General features: G+C 45.1%; 1 protein-coding gene across 2 annotated transcripts in view; it reads right to left on the minus strand.

The window, feature by feature from the left end:
- Positions 1-4,920: 4,920 nt before the first annotated feature.
- The window catches only part of LOC147706621 (cell adhesion molecule CEACAM8-like), a 129,068-nt gene continuing 117,144 nt past the window's right edge, over positions 4,921-16,844 (minus strand). For both annotated transcript variants that reach the window (XM_086933112.1, XM_086933111.1), the window contains one exon: positions 4,921-5,640. In XM_086933112.1, coding sequence (XP_086789238.1) covers positions 5,628-5,640 — 13 coding nt within the window. In that variant the 3' untranslated portion in view covers positions 4,921-5,627. The remainder of the gene's footprint in view (positions 5,641-16,844) is intronic.

The raw sequence follows: 16,844 nt of genomic DNA on the forward strand, positions 1-16,844 counted from the left end.
GCAAAGATTGACTATACGTAACTCCACATATATGTACAATGAGAATATATATATACATTTTCAAAGTACACAGATGTGGTGTTAAGAACAATAAATGTATACTTACCTATTTGCACTCACTTTCTTGATATTTTGGTCCTCGTTATGTCTGACGTATTGAATCCTTGCAATAGTTTTAGCTTTGATATTCTATAAGCCAACCTCCTCTTTCTAATTTCTGTACTTTGTGAAAAGTCTCCTAGAGGAGTTAGGTGTGTTTCTCTTCTCCCTTATTGCAGGATTTGGCTCAAGAACACAGCTATGCTAGGGACCACAGAACATCAGCAGGTAGAGACTGAGTCATCGTACCACCTTAGTATTTATGAGAAAGAGTCTGAATAGCTATAGTGCCTCACCTGCCCTCCTAACTTTTCCAGAGAAACAAGTGTGATGACACCGCAGAATGAAACACTCTTGACCCTCTAGGAGATCACAGTACCAGGACACACCTTTCACTCTCTCACTTGTACTTGTTCACAATAGGATAAACAAAAGACAAAAAGGAAGTTTATAATATTTATTTAAACTATTGTGCTCTCAGAGGAAGTATTTGGGCCACAATTTGACAACAAAAGCACACTATAATTATCATCAGCATGGTTAACAAATCATATATCATAAAAAGTCCTGTCATATTATTAAACAGATTAGCCTAACCCACCCCCTTTCTATTGAAGCTAAATGATTATATATTTTAGATCCCCGGGATTAGTGGCGGACCCTGTACCATGGCATTCAAAGGTGGATGTTTTACATCTCCGCTGACGCAGCACTCTTGCTTCAGGATCTTCACTCAGCGTGTGTTTTTATCAGAACCCATGTCCTCGGTTATATGACAAGACATGTGTGCTCACAAACAGCAGCTGCGTGCTCTTGTTATGTCTAAGGGCTAACGTCTGACCAGAGGGAATAACAAGGGGCACTGTTGTTTGGCCTTGTCTGGTGTGTTCAGACTAAATCCCAGCAAAATAACAGAACACGAAAACATATGCAGGTTCTGTGTGAAAATTCGATGTACCACAAAAGCAAGCGTGTTATGTAGTAATGTGTGCAAAGGAAATGTGGCCTACAGTGTGTACAACTAAGATAACATAGGGAAAACGACAATGGGCCATGTAGGAAACAGACAACACTCTGGATTGGTCAGGATAATAGCACAATAAAAAACACTAGATGATATGAATGTAATTCTCCCTTCTTTCAGGATATTACTGAGCTTCAATATTCTATCAGACAACCCCACGTCTACTTTTTGTACTTTGAGAAGTCTCATAGAGACGTTGGCTGTGTTTCTCTTCTCTCTCTCCCATTTCCCCTTCTTCTAAAATATACCTTTGCGGACAGCAGCAGTGTTAGATACTGTGGTTCAGGAAAGACTCACAGTCTCAGCAGGGCCGCTAGCAGAACATCTCAGTATGAATCACATACATGTGTGTTTTTGAATAGCAAAGCACACATGTGCGATTGAAAAGCAAAGCCTTTCTTCGGCCCCAGGTCCAGATTAGAGCTTCTGAAGACAAGGATATGGATCAAGTCAAGGCATGTTCCTCACATCTAAGCTTTAAGATGCAGGAAGGAAGGAAAGAAGTTGTTGAGCAAACAACAGTATTGCTGTCCTGAAACTCTTACTCTCTCCACACAGCAAAGAGAACCAGACATGGTGGACCCTCTCGTTCAAGGTGTCACTCTGCATCAGTACTCGCTATGGACTGAGCTTGAATGACTCATCATTCTGCTGCGACTCTTGCAGCTCTGAAACTTACATATGCAGCACTCATCCCTGATAGGTTTATAGGGGCATATTAGCAACGCTTTGCGATAACTATCGCAAAAACGTGCTTAGCGCTCTTTTTCCTAACGCCGGCTATCACCGGTTTTTATCATGGAGATATCACGTTATTAGCAACGCGTATCTCCAAGGCGATAAAAATTCCTGCGACAGCAGGGAAATCGCTGTTTTGCAGGGAACCTCGCTGGTTTTCCAGCGTTGTTCCCTGCAAAACGGCGATAACCTTGCTGATAAAACCCTGTGGTCATATCAGCAGAAGGGAGCAAGATGAACTGCTATATCGGAAAGCACATAGAGACTACCTAAATAGCTGTAATACAGCAAGGAGGACACCCTTGGGTGCACGCATCATTGAGGCCAAGAATTCATCCAGGGAACTGTAGAAGATATTAAAGGGCTTTACTAACCCGAAGGTGAACAATGCGGCCCCCTCCCCATCCCCCCCCACACAGGAACTATGTGAGGACTTAGCCAGGCACTTTACCAATAAGATTGACCTGATCTATCAGTCCTTCGACACGGCTAGGGCAAATCAAGGAGAGAGAGACGCTCCTAAAGAATCCCTGCCGGAAGTTGGCTATCCCTGTAGGTTGGATTCCTTTGCCGTTACAACTAAAGAGCAAGTAGGAGCCCTACTAAGCCATGTAAAGTCGGGCTCGCCATCTGACCCTGTACCACCGGCGGTGATGTCAATACTTAGCCCTAACCTAGCAGATGCACTTTCAAATATTTGTAACATCTCGCTGGAGACAGCCATATTTCCAAATGAGTGGAAAAGAGCGCGGGCCAAGCCTCTCCTTAAGAAGGCGACAGCGGATCCGTTTGAGCTGCTGAACTACAGACCTATTTCACTCCTCCCCTGTTGTGCGAAGGTTCTGGAAACTCTGGTAAACCACCAGCTTTCCTATTATCTGGAACAAAACCACCTCTTAGATCCCTCTCAGTCTGGTTTCCATGCATCACACAGCACGGAGGCTGCACTGCTGGAAGTTGCGGATACCATCAGGATGACACTAGACAGAGGGATTCCTGTGATCCTCGTCCTCCTCGATCTGTCAGCACCATTTGATACCATCTCTCATCGGTTGCTGCTGGACAGATTGAGGGGGATTGGGGTGAGGGGTAAAGCTCTTGAGTGGATCCAGTGCTTCCTATCGGGACGCATACAGAGCATCCAGTTGGGGTCATACATATCTCAGACAAAAGGGGTAGACCCTGTTCAATGCCTATGTGACACCTTTGGCTGACATCATCAGAAGCCATGGGTTCGAAACCATCTCCTATGCGGACGACACTCAGCTAATTGTCCCCATCGAGGAAGATATTATGTCAACCCAACGAAAATTTATAAGCTGCATGTCCAGTATCGCCGTCTGGATGAGGAGGAATTTCCTACAATGTAAGTCCTCAAAAACAGAAATTTTACTTTTCGGAAAGGCGGAGACAATGTGGTCCCCTGAGTTGTGGCCACCCGAGCTAGGGGAGGCTCCGCTACCCAGGAGATGGGCTAAGAATCTGGGTGTCAGGATAGATGATGAATTATCTATGGATACTTAAGATAGTATCCGGCACGTGTTTTGGCACAATGAAGATGCTCAGAAAATGTTTTCCCTGAATCCCTCTGTCGGCGAGGAAAACCCTTGTCTAGTCACTCGTGGTGAGTCGGCTGGACTATTGCAACTCGCTGTTGGTGGGTGCCAGGGAGGACCTACTAATGCGTCTACAGGTAGTGCAGAACACCACAGCCCGTCTTGCCGTAAACAAACCGGCACGGACTCCGTTTGCCCCTTTGTTGAACCAGTTACACTGGGTCCCGGGGAGGAAATGAGCTATCTTTAAGATGCTCATTGTTGTTTTTAAATCATTACAGGGGAAAGGACCTGTGTACCTCAGTAATAAACTCAGGTGGTATCAACCAGCACGACAATTAATATCTATTAATGCCAACCTTCTGTGTACTCAGAAGATACAGAGGGCAAGAAAGGGTGGTAGAGCCTTTTGTCACCTAGCTCCGAGACACTGGAATAAATTGCCAGTAAACACCAGGGCTTGCAGCGAGTTACCCAGGTTTAAAAAACTTTTAAAGACTTGGCTGTTTTAGATGGTTGTGTCCTCCATATCTTCTCCGACAGCACCGAGAGATCCCCTTGGGGATGATTTGTTTGCGCTCAATAAGTCTGCAAAGTAAAGTAAAGAATCCACCCCCAAGTTAGGGATGGCCAAGTCAGGATTTTAGCAGACGTTAGATTTTGTCAAAAACAGACGTTTTCGCCAAAATCTGCCTTGTAAATATCACGATGTAAACATCAGCGATATTTGCAAGGTAGTCCATCTGGGGCACGCCCAGAAATGCCCACTTTGCATCTTGTTTGAGATGCAAAGGGAGGCGTTGGAAAAAAAGGGTGCTAACATGCGATTATGCATGTTAGCACCCTTTTGTAAATAGGGTGCTGGTTTTATCTCCACTTTTTTGGCTTAAAACCCTTGTAAATATGCCCCTTAGTTACTTAAGATGTTGACACAGAGGCGAAAGAACTTCTAGGTCCATCAGTCCTTTGATAGTTGTTTCTTCCATTGCCGGTGGCATTATTTCTAAACTATCTAGAGAACTGTGATTAGTTATCACCAAAGAATTAGCATAAGATTGGAACTTTACCAGTAGGAAGGATTGGCAGAAGTAGGGAGAGATTTGACTGTAGGTGAAACAAGTTCATTATTGAAGATCCAATGTGATACGAAAAAAAGGTTCAAACTAGTAGTCGTGCTGAGATAAAACCAGTATATAACAAGCAGAATCTGTTCAATGTATCAGACAGGGTTGTTGCAGGGATTCTGCTTAGAAACAGAACTATGCCTGGGGCCACAGAAAATCAGTTTGTTGGAAGTGAGTCACCATACCACATCAGTACCTCTGAGCCCAAATCAAGACTAGCTCATAGTACCGCACCTGCCCTACCAACCGTTACAGAGTAACAGGTAAGTTGGCGCCCCAGAACACACACTCTAAACCCTTTCATGCATCCCGATAGCAGGCAATCACTGTTCATGAGCTCACTCATATGTATCCACAATGCACAGAAAAGAGACACAAATAAAGCTTACAATATTTATTGAAACTATTATGCTCTATTTTGCAATAACTGCTCTGCAATCAAAAGATACACGAAAGTAAAAAATGTGATTAGCAAATTAACAAACTGTACTCAATGAAAAGGCCTGCAATATTGGAAGACAGTTGTGCCTAAACCTACCCTCACTACCGAAGCACAGTGATGTTTCAGAGATCGCTGGGACTTGTGAAGGGGCCCCATCCCTGGCATACATAGGTAGTTGTATTACATCCCAGGGAGCAGAGCTCTTTCTCGTCTAAGAACCTTTGCATGCGTCCTCTCTGTTTTCAAAATGGCAAATTTTGTTTTTTATGATAAGATTTATCCGACCACAGAGCAAAGACTGCACAGTTTTTTTTTTACCTTTTAGGAAATGTTCTGTATAAATTCCCAGCAGAAGAACTGAATAATAAAACATGTACAGACTATTTCTAAAATAAATGTATGGCACAAAAACAAGCCTGTTCATGCAAAGGTAGCAGACTACTTTTAAGAAATACACGGCAGGGGTATTCAGTGTATCAGAGAGGGTCACGCATAGTATCAGCCGTAGGAGGTTTTCAATGCGTTTGAGTCACTCATGGTATCAGCGGTAGCACCTATTCAATGTATCAGAGAAGGTCGTGCATAGTATCAGCAGTAGGAGGAATTGAGTTCATCGGATAGGGTCAGCTGCGCACACGCTGCGGTCAGTTCTGGGGCCTGTGAGGGAGAAACAAAAGAGAGCATGAAGACACTTCTTAGCCTAAATTTGGGGTTAGTCAGGAGCTTAGAACAACATTATAGGTGGTTGCATATGTTTTTAAGCAATTAATGAACCATATTGTGATAGGAGGGCCCAGCTATCATTTGAACCCCATGTGCTTCCAAGGTTTTAAATGTATTTTATTAAATTCTTAACTTTGTGCCCTTGTAGGCTGATTCTAAGCGAGGGGAAGAATAGACAATGGAGACATGTCCATGTCTTCAGACTCCACCTGTCCAGAGTGTGGTTTTCAGTACTCCTGATATTAGACTGCTTGTTCTCCAGGTGAAATTCCTCTTTCCCTGGAGTTTGAGGGGGCTCTGTGACTCTGTAACCTGAATGTTCTCAATGATTTTCCTTTTTTTGTGCTACACCTGCTTTGTGCACATTTGTATTTTGTTTTATTGGGATCTTATGCTGAATAACACTCCTGAAGGGGTCTATATTTCCCTCCATTACAGGTTAAGGACCTTAGAGGGTATACTAAATATAACAAAAGCTGTGCCCACCAGGATCCTTACTGGGTGATGGCTTCGCGTGCTTCTCTGCTACAATTTCCAACACAGTCGATGAGAGGTAAAACCCTCTCAATGTCACTAAGTTCTCTGTTTTCCTCTTGGGAAGCAGCCTGGAGCAGTTGCATTTTTCTGCTTCCATCAGCTACTGCTCCTGTATGCAGTTATCCTGTTCTTGTCTAGGAAGGCCACACAGCTGGTCCCCCGGCAGTGCTCACTTTTGGGAAAGGGATGTCAGTTTATTACGACCACCCCATGCGAGTTTAACGTCCATCCTCAAATTCCACATTCCTGCTACAGATGCCAAGAGCAGATCCTTTTCAGCCTTTACTATCAGTTTGTGCTGCAAGTTAACCCCTCCTGCTCACAGAATTCAGAGTTGCTGTCTCCCCAGGCAGGGGGAGTAAAGAGAAGCTAATCGGAGTGCCCAAGGCTGGTAGAAATCGCGGGGCTCAGTGAATACATCAGCGCACGGGACTCCAGGATCCAGGAGTCCCTGCGGTAGCCCGCCTGCCCACCTGAGTGGATGACCGCCCCTTAATTAAGGATAGAATATAATCAGTTTCCGGGTCACGCAGCGCGGGACGCATCGCGGGACGAAGCCCGGACAAAGGGCGGACAGTCCGGGACAGGAGGTGACAGGGCTGGGCCAATCCCCTTTCATCCACAACCAAGGTACTCTGTGTTATTATTAACATTTAACTGCACGGACAAGTTATCCGGAAGCATGGGGAAGCGGAAACTGACTGAGGATTCTGGCGAAGTAGTAGGGGGAGCGCCTAAAGGTGGGAAAAAAAGCCAGAAAAAGTAAATCTAAGTCATCCGGCATGCGGCCCTCCCATGCAGGAGCTAATTGTGTCATGGATCGAATAGATGATCTGATACAAGACTGTGGGGATATACTGACTCAAGCTCCCAAAATTGTTGAGCAAACACGTGAGGATATGGTGAAACCTGGGACCAACACGGGCAAAAGGCAGGATAAGGGGGTGGTAACTATTCCTGATATGTTTCTAAGTAAAACTGCTGTGGGGGGAGGGACAACTATTGTAATTACTGATGAGAAGGAGATAAGTATAGATCAGCCGAATCCACCTGTAGAACATGATGTCAGTGTTGATGATCTAGAACCCTTATCTACTAACAATAGGTTCTCTGTTTTGTCTCAGATGGAGAGTGACAATGCAGTAGGAACCCCGATGATTGCCCCCCCTATTGAAAATTCCCTATCTTCATCTGGAACTATTGGTGTGCATATGTCCCATGAGATAACAGCCAACCCACTGTGTGCAATTATTATTCAACTTTGCGGTTTGGTTGAGTCATTGCAAACTAAAGTTGATCTTCTGACTGCCACAGTTAATACCTTAAAAAATAATTCTGGGCAATGCTCACTTAATTTTACAAAAGCTTGCCCGTCAGGCCCAATAAACAAGAGCGTGGTTGGAGAGAAAGTATTTGTTCCATCTGCCCCTTTGACCTCCACACCACCTATATGCAGTCCGTTGGTGAGGAAAGAAAGGGGGACCACGCAATCCATAGGCAAGTCGAATGTAAGGGAGAAAAATTTGGCAAATTCGCCCAAAAGAATGATCTTAAAGCCAAATGTAATGCCAGTGGCTGGAGCTAGCATTGGCGAGAGCATAAAAGATAGCTGCCGGCAAGAATTAAGATCATATTCCCTGAATCCATATCAACTTTACCGTAACGATGACCAAAACCGCATACAGGCTGTGTATATGGTGAATGTCCCAAAAATACCTATAGGACGAGGCCATGAGACCCCGGATTCCCTAACGAATAAGGTAATTCATTGGATTAGGCACATTAGGGGGTGTAGGTCTGTTATCAGGGAGGATATTGTAAAAACCACAAGAATCACATCACCAGGCGATACTGACAATTGTATTGAGGTAGTTCTAAAAAACCCGAAGATAGAGGAGGATCTCCTGGCCCTGGAATATAGAACCTGTTCTCCAGATAACTCCCGGATTCAAATGAGATCACAACCCTATCAGAGAAGGATACTGAACAGAGATATCCCCGAGAGGAGTGCAGGTATAGCCTGTTCGGGATTGGAGAATAACGATTGACTTCAGACCCAGATTGGAAAAGTAACACCCAGGGAGACGAGTAGTGATGAGGTCCCAGATCATGCATTAATTACTCTAATGGGCCCCACTTCACCTTTTTCAGAATCTCCGCTCCAAGGGCATGTATCTGTACAGAATAAAGCATTAGTTATCACCCATGAGATTCCCAAAGGTATAGAACCACCTGTACTTACTGGATCAGTTCTTTAATGGAACATTGCTGGTCTGAGAACGAAAATGGATTCCCCGGAGTGGGCTTCCTTTATCAGCCGACATGAAATATGCTTATTCCAGGAAACCTGGGCTCTGGAGCAGTTGCATTTCCCGGGCTATCTAAATTATGGAATCTTAGCGGAAAAGAAAGGGAAAGGTCGACCGTCAGGTGGCCTGACAATCTGGATCAACCAAGATCTTGCTGTAATGGTCAAGATATTACCCACTAATCATAGGGATCTCCAGGCCCTTACGTTGGAGTTTGTGAACCGAGACCCTATTCATATATATAACGTATACGCCAGAAGTACCGGGGGAAGGAACTCGGAAATGTTAACACTTCTGGAAGAACATTTAGAGAGTAACTGTCTCCTTTCTAATATTATTATAGGAGGAGATTTTAATGTAACTTTTGAGCCTCTCCTGAATGACAACTGGAACCTTTCAGATGAAGAAGATAGGGCATGGGGGGTTCCTAAATTGGATCTAGTCCCCTTAAAAAGGTGGACACAAATTGCTATACAGCTTAATTCACTCTGTCTAAATAAAGGAGTTAGATCCGCCAATGGTAGAACACCAGGTGATAAAAGTGGGGCTAATACATATAGGAATATAGATTATATTCTTGTTAGCTTGAGCCTGTGGAGGTATCTGCAGGACATGCAAATTATAGATAGAGTAGAGAGCGATCATAACCCCCTATCGGCAAAAATATCATATTGGGAACCATCAGTTACTCGGGGAAGGGTGACTGATACCACCTCTCCGGTAGACGTTGTTATTACTAATGATATGCACCATGTCCGCTGGTCTAAAGTCGCAGTCATTCAGGATAATATTGATTTTATAGATGGCAAGCTTACCCAGGCAACAAGTGACCTGAAGAGTGTAGTGAGTGAGGAGTGCTCAACTACCAGTATTGAAAGTGGAACCAGGACCTGCGAACGCTGTTTGTCAAGCCCTCTCAACAAAGTGGTCCTTGTAACTTCCACTCTCCACGTTGGTACTCAATAGAATGTAGACAGGCTCGGTTGGAACTAGCTAGAGCCCTTAAAAGTGGCTCGAGTGAGAATCTACGTATAACTAGGGCGGCGTATAAATCTGCTGTCTTTCAATCCAAACGTACATGGGATGAGCAGAGGTGGCTAGACCTTCAAGAAGCAGGACGCCATAAAGATCCCAGAAAGTTTTGGAGTGTCTACAAGTGGGGTGCGGATAGTAACATTGATAAACCACAGAACTGGGTCCCGCATGATAAATGGGTATCCCATTTCAAACCACAGTTTGCGATGGGAGACGCCCAAGATCCTTCCATAGAGGTGTCTTTTGTCCCCTTTTTGGAGGATCCATTTACTTTGAGGGACGTTCAGCTGGCTCTGGATGTTGTCGGTCATGGTAGAGCACCAGGAATTGACGGCATCCCAGCTGATCTATTCCTACAAGATAAAAACTCTTGGGGCCCATATATACTATTATTGGCGAATGCGGTTGCTGGGGGAGCACCGATTCCCCACTCATGGAAAGGGGTCGAAATAATCCCAGTTTATAAGAAAGGGGATAAGTCCCAGCCTGGAAATTATCGGCCAATTAGTTTGATCGACACTACCCAGAAGATCATTGGTAGGGCTCATTTTAAATAAGGTTCGGGTTCGGGAAAGGGATCTTCGTATACTGTCTCATTTGCAGGCTGGCTTTAGAACTTCCGTTAGCACAGTCGATCAGGTTATGCATTTTTCTATGTTATACTGGAAGACCGTGCTAATTAGTAATGGCAGCCTTTATGCTGCTTTTATAGATTTAAGCAGAATCCAAACCTGGTAGCATCCTCCAGACCCCATTCTGCCGAAACTCAAGGTTCTCGTCCAAAAGAAAATTTTAGAGGAGGCTATATAGACCTTCCTCCAGAGGCCAATGACTACGTGGTCATGTTGACAGGCGTCCCTGTGATCGGCACTGACCAACACGAAAACCACTGGTCATTGAAAAACAAAACTATGCACTGGCTTAACGTTAACAGACCGATTCCCAATGGCAACAGAAGCCGAGTGATGATGGTCCGTAGAATACCCTGGGTGGGCCCAACCAAGAAATCTAAGCAAGGGGACTGTGTAGTTGTAACTTTCGAAGACCCACATACGGCGCACCATATCTGTTCCTGGCCAACTAGCGAAGATTCCTTAGTCATACCAAGGCCGCTATCCTATTTTTATCCCCCACGCCAAGTGCATACCCAAGTGGATAACTGGTCCTTGGTGCAGCACCATCCATGGAACACCCATCCCACGAGGCAAAAGAATACTCTTTTACACTGGAATGGCCTTTCAACCTACAATAGATATGGAGGCCTGAAGGAGGTCGATTGACTTTCTATGTTCCCAGCATGCCCACAACTAGTAAAAGTATCGTCTCCACAGGTTACAGACATAGTTGGAAATCCAACCAACGGCCCTCCAACAAGCCAAGCCGGGCTTCTGACCCTTCTGCCCCGGGCCGTGGAACCAACCAAATGGCTTTTTTAGATTGCAAAAGAGTGGAAACGAGGCCAGATAGCCCCTGTTCGATCTCCCCTCTTCCTGTACAATCTAATCCAATGGAGATCGACCTGCCTGATAGTGCTGCCTCCCCAGGCGATTCTTCACTGAGGGTCTTAAGCTGGAATGTGGCTGGCCTTGCACGTAACTTTGACAACCTGGAATGGAATACCTTCCTGGCACCCTATGACATTTGCTTGCTACAGGAAACATGGTGCCAGGAACCTAGACATAGAGTGGGGTTTTCGACCTTCTATGTACCGGCTGTATGTCACCAAGGTTCCAAAGGACGTCCATCCGGTGGTCTTCTTATCTGGATCAACATTGCACTAGACCTCAGTGTTTCACAAAGGACCACCGAAACACCTGAGCTTCAATGGCTAACACTGCATTATAAAGGAGGAAGGAAACTAGAACTGTTTAATCTCTACTTAAGGGGCAACAGGAACGGAGGATCTCTAAACTCTTTAGGCTTAATTAACAACCTATCTGCCTGTGACGCCAACTCTCTCGTCCTGCTGGCAGGCGATTTTAACTGCTGTTTTGAGCCTTTAGCCAAAGAAGACATTCTGGATACCAACGAGGAGGACAACAGGAGGGGCATCCCTATTTTGAACCTTGAACCGATCCCTAAATGGACACAAAAAGCGATCGATATAAATGCTCTTTGCATGGAGTATAACTTGAGAGCAACAAATGGGCGTTCCAAATCAGATCCCATGGGTGCCCTTACATACAATAGGACGGGCCACTCATCCAGAATTGACTTTGTTATGCTCAACTATAACCTCTGGCCATATCACCAAGACATGGAGGTTATAGAGACCTGTGACAGCGACCACAACCCTCTCGCTTTAACCATTTCTGCCCCCTGGCAATCTGGGTCTCAAGAAACTACCAACCAGTTATGGAAAGCTTCACATGAGATTCTTCCCTCAAACTGTGGTAGACGTCTTAAATGGGCAAGAGTCTCAGCGGATGAGGTTAGGATGTCACATGCTGAAACCATCTTATTAAAGGCTGAATCTAGGCTTGATAGCACTAATAGCGATAGCAAGATGTTTTTACCTTTATTTACGGAGACTGTAACGGCACTAAGTGGGCTGTTCATCATTCCCAAACCCAGCTCCAGAACTGCTTCAAAGGGGACCCTGAGAACAAGTGAAAAGTGGTTCACAGCCAAATGTCGACTTGCTAAGGGTAATCTTGTTGCTGCAATAAAAGGAAAAGACCAAGCTATCATCAGGTCTGCAAGGAAACTTTATAGGAAAACTGTGACTGAGGCCAAGCGGACATATGATTTCAATTTCTGGCGTGACCTAACGGAGGCGAGCACAAGGAAATATGCTAAGGGGTTCTGGGACTTGCTAAGATCGAGAGACAAGCCCATTGATCAACAACTGACTTGTAATATCCCTGGTGTTGCCTGGTTTGCCCACTTTTCGAAATTGTATTCGGCTCATTCAGGGCCTCCGAAAACAGACCCGCTCCCAAGGCTCAGCTCCACAGATCTCCCACCAAATGAAGTCCCATTCACCACCTTGGAAGTAGAGAAGGCAATCAGGTGTACTGTTTCTAACAAAGCGGCAGGCCCTGATGGGATCCCGGGCGACCTGATAAAAAAGAATCCCCCATTTTGGAGCAGATTAATTGCTGCTCTTCTTAATGAGGTTATGTTGGGGGGGTCTTTCCCTGACTCTTGGAGGGGCGCTGAAGTAGTCCCCATTTTCAAGAAAGGTAGCAGGGAAGACCCAGCCAATTACCGCCCCATCAGTTTGCTGGATTCAACGCAAAAGGTAGCGGGGAAAGTGGTATTGGGCAGGATTCTGGAGTGGGTGGAAGAAAATCAGATACTGTCTGATTTCCAAGCGGGTTTTAGATCAGGGACAGGCACCGTCGAGCAGACATTCCGCCTTTTAATGCTCTATTGGAAGGTAGTGGTGCTAGGAGGGGGCAGTTTATACTTAGTCTTTATAGACTTAAAAACAGCCTTCGACCTGGTTCCAAGAGCGTTATTGTGGAAGGTCCTCGATGAGTTAGGTCTACCTCCCTACTTGTTGGCCTTGCTGATAAAATTTCATGAAAACAACTTTGCCCAAATCAGATGGGGTGCCCAGGGCAAAAAAAACCTGTGTATTCCAGTAGACAGGGGCGTCCGCCAGGGGTGTGTGCTTGCCCCCACTCTGTTTTCGCTTTACGTCTATGGAGTGGTGGAGCACCTTCTTCAACATCCTGCAGATGCACCATCCCTGGCTGGAAGGAAAATCCCGACGCTCCTGTTTGCGGATGACACCCTCCTGATTTCGAAATCACCTGCAGGCATACAGTCACTACTTTCCAGCTTTAAGGCCTTCTGTGACACCAAGGGACTGGCCATAAATATTGGCAAGACCAAATTTCTTGTCCTCAACCCCCCTAAGAAATCTGTTAAACCCCCCACTCTAGACTCTGTTACATTAGAACGGGTCAAAGAATTTGACTATCTAGGCATATGTCTCTGTGATAGTATGAGCTGGAAGGCCCATCACCAAAAAGTGTTTCTAACCCATAAGAGGGTTGTTGGTGCTTTACTTAAAGAGCAGCGTGCTTCCTCCATAAAACCTATTGGGGCACTTCTTGATATTTACAGGGGTAGGGTTGTGAGTGCAGCACTGTATGGTGCAGAACTTTGGGGTACCCAGAGAGTGGATACTTTGGCCCACCTAGAAAATAAATTCCATAAAGATCTGATGAGGTTACCCCAGAGCACCCCCACAATCCCCATCTTGCTTGACGCAGGTACTCGCCCAATCTGCGAGCAAGCAAAATTACGCCCCTTACTACTATGGTCTAGAATCTGGAACGTCCCCGAGCTCCACAGCTATGCAGATGCCCTAAAAGATGTACTGTCCTTACCTGGCTGGCATAAGATCGCCTGGCTCAGAGAGGTTAAGAGGGCATTGTACAAGCTCGGTCTAGGAGTTGCGTGGGAAAATAAAACAGCACCTCCCAAACAAGAACTGAAGAAGGCTTACTGGTCTTGGGTGGATAACGAGAGACTTGGTAAATCAAATCACCCAAAATCTGTTGCCAATTTCTTGATGGTTAAAGATATCCCCGCCAGAGAACCATATTTGGATTTGATTCACAGTTCACATGATAGGGCATTATATTTTAAATTCAGGGTTGGGGTCTTACCTTTATGTCAGTTTACCTCTACCTGGAAACCACCATTGCAAACTGTACCGTATTGCCCATTCTGCGAGCTAAAAATTGAATCTGTTGCACACTTTCTATTTGAGTGTCAAGTTTATATGGCCCCTAGACGGAGGTGGTTGAAGCCTCTTTGTAGGAGCCTGGGAACTCGCTCACATCTGGAAGCTATAAGAATACTGCTCTCAGATACAAGACCCTTTTTTGCTATTTGTTTGGCTAAATTCCTAGGCTGGGCTTGGCGCATAAGATCTGCTAAACAACTGATGATACAGTAGAGTGTCCCTTTCTCATTTTTATAAATTTTGCGTTTCTCTCGTGTAAATATGAAATGTTTTATTGATAATATGAATTGTAAATTGCTTTGTTTCGACTATTGTTTTTATGCTGTCATGTTTTGCTTTTATGATATGTTTCTATATCGAAATAAAGCTTTACTACTACTACTAAAAGATTTAAGCAGAAAGGGGGTGGTGATGAACAGAGTGTCTGAATTAAGCAGACCACTCTTACCCAGTCAAGAGATCAGGGCTTGATCCATCACCGTTATTTAGCTCACTGCATCGCCCCAGTTCAGAACCTGGCTATATGCAAATTAGTCTGACCCAGTGCCTCATGGGAACAGGGCAGACCAAACTACCAAGCCAATTCTTCACCGGAACGGAGACAAGCTTCCGGGGACCGGTTTCTGGCATTTCAGCCGTCAGGATTCAAGCAAGCCGGGCCGAAGACGGCTGAAATGCCAGAAGCCGGTCCCCGGAAGCTTGTTTCCTTTCCAGTGAAAGAATTGGCTTGGTAGTTTGGTCTGCCCTGTTCCCATGATGCACTGGGCCAGGGACAGACTAATTTGCATATAGCCAGGTTCTGAGCTGGGATGGTGCAGTGAACTAAAAAACGGTGATGGATCAAGCCCTGATCTTTGGACTGGGTAGGAGTGTTCTGCTTAATTCAGAATACTCTGTCCATCCCCACCCCCTTTTTCTGAATCGTTTTGTCCACCATAAGCGTGGAAGGGTATACTCAGATGTGAGTCCCTTGCTCACTGCACCATCATGATTCAAGCAAGCCGGGCCTAAGACGGCTGAAATGCCAGAAACCGGTCCCCGGAAGCTTGTTTCCTTTCCAGTGAAAGAATTGGCTTGGTAGTTTGGTCTGCCCTGTTCTCATGATGCACTGGGCCAGGGACAGACTCATTTGCATATAGCCAGGTTCTGAGCTGGGATGGTGCAGTGAGCTAAAAAACGGTGATTGATCAAGCCCTGATCTTTGGACTGGGTAGGAGTGTTCTGCATAATTCAGAATACTCTGTCCATCATCACCCCCTTTTCTGAATAGTTTATAGATTTAAGGGCAGCATTTGATTTGGTCCCGCTCCAAATGCTGTGGAAAGTGCTTAACGATATGGGTATGCCAGGGGACATCTTGTCTCTAATTAGAAAGCTTCGTCAGGAGAATTTTGCCCAGATTAGGTGAGGTAGTCCTGGCAATGTCACATCTCAGTTCCCAGTTGAAACAGGTGTGTGCCAAGGTTGTGTCCTGGCTCCAACGTTATTTTCTTTATATATAAATGATGTTGCCAAAATTCTAATTGGTTCTAATGTCGATGCACCTATTCTTGCCAGAGCAAAAATTCCTATATTAATGTTTGCAGACGATTGTCTTTTAGTATTAAAAACCCCGAGCGGGCTACAGAAGGCTTTGTTAATTTTCGAGGACTTCTGTGTCGCTCGTGGTTTGGAAGTTAATGTTCTTAAATCTAAGTACATGTCTTTTAATACGCCTAATGCCAACAGGGGTACTGTATATATGAGTAATGGGCCTCTTGAGAAGGTACAGGCATTTAGCTATCTGGGTGTCTGCATTTAACAGGACTTATCCTGGAGACAGCAGATTGATTTGGCCACCCTGAAGCATCGCCAGCTCTCCGGAGCTTTGAGCCTAGAACACTCCAGGTCTTTGACTAACCCAATAACTCTGGTGTTATCGGTTTATAATGGTAAGGTAGTTAGTTCCACTTTGTACGGTGTGGAGATGTGGGGAAATGAAAAGCTAAAGGGGATGACTGTTTCCGAAAACACATTTCTCAGAAAACTAATAAGGTTACCCTAGAGCACCCCACTGAATCCCCTATTTTATGACCTGGGTATAACACCAATAGCTCTAATTGCATCCTTCCGCCCAATTCTATATTGGCGGCGGATTTGGACCACACATGAACTGGATACATATACCAGGGGGCTGCAGGACGTAGTTAAAAGTGATGGCTCCCGGAAAGTCAAATGGTTGGGACATATTCGGAATCTCTTAAACGACTTAGGCCTAGGGGAATTGTGGGAAGATCCATTGCACGCTAGGTTCCCACCAAAGAAGGTACTTAAGAACTTGTACTGGAACTTGGTGGCTACAAAGGTTTTCAGTACCACCCCTTCACATTCTCTTGTTGGATTATTTTTAGAAATTAAGGATTGTCCCAAACTTGAGGAATTCTGGGATGTCATCATGAAGCCCCTTGACCGTAAGCTCTACTTCCAGCTAAGAGTGGGAAGCTTACCGGTAAGGTCATTCTCTAATAGATGGACTAGTGGGGGCAAGGTGGCTTGTCCGGCTTCCTCAGATG

This window comes from Lissotriton vulgaris, chromosome 7, assembly GCF_964263255.1.
Source record: "Lissotriton vulgaris chromosome 7, aLisVul1.2, whole genome shotgun sequence".
In the NCBI taxonomy this organism is placed as follows: domain Eukaryota; kingdom Metazoa; phylum Chordata; class Amphibia; order Caudata; family Salamandridae; genus Lissotriton; species Lissotriton vulgaris.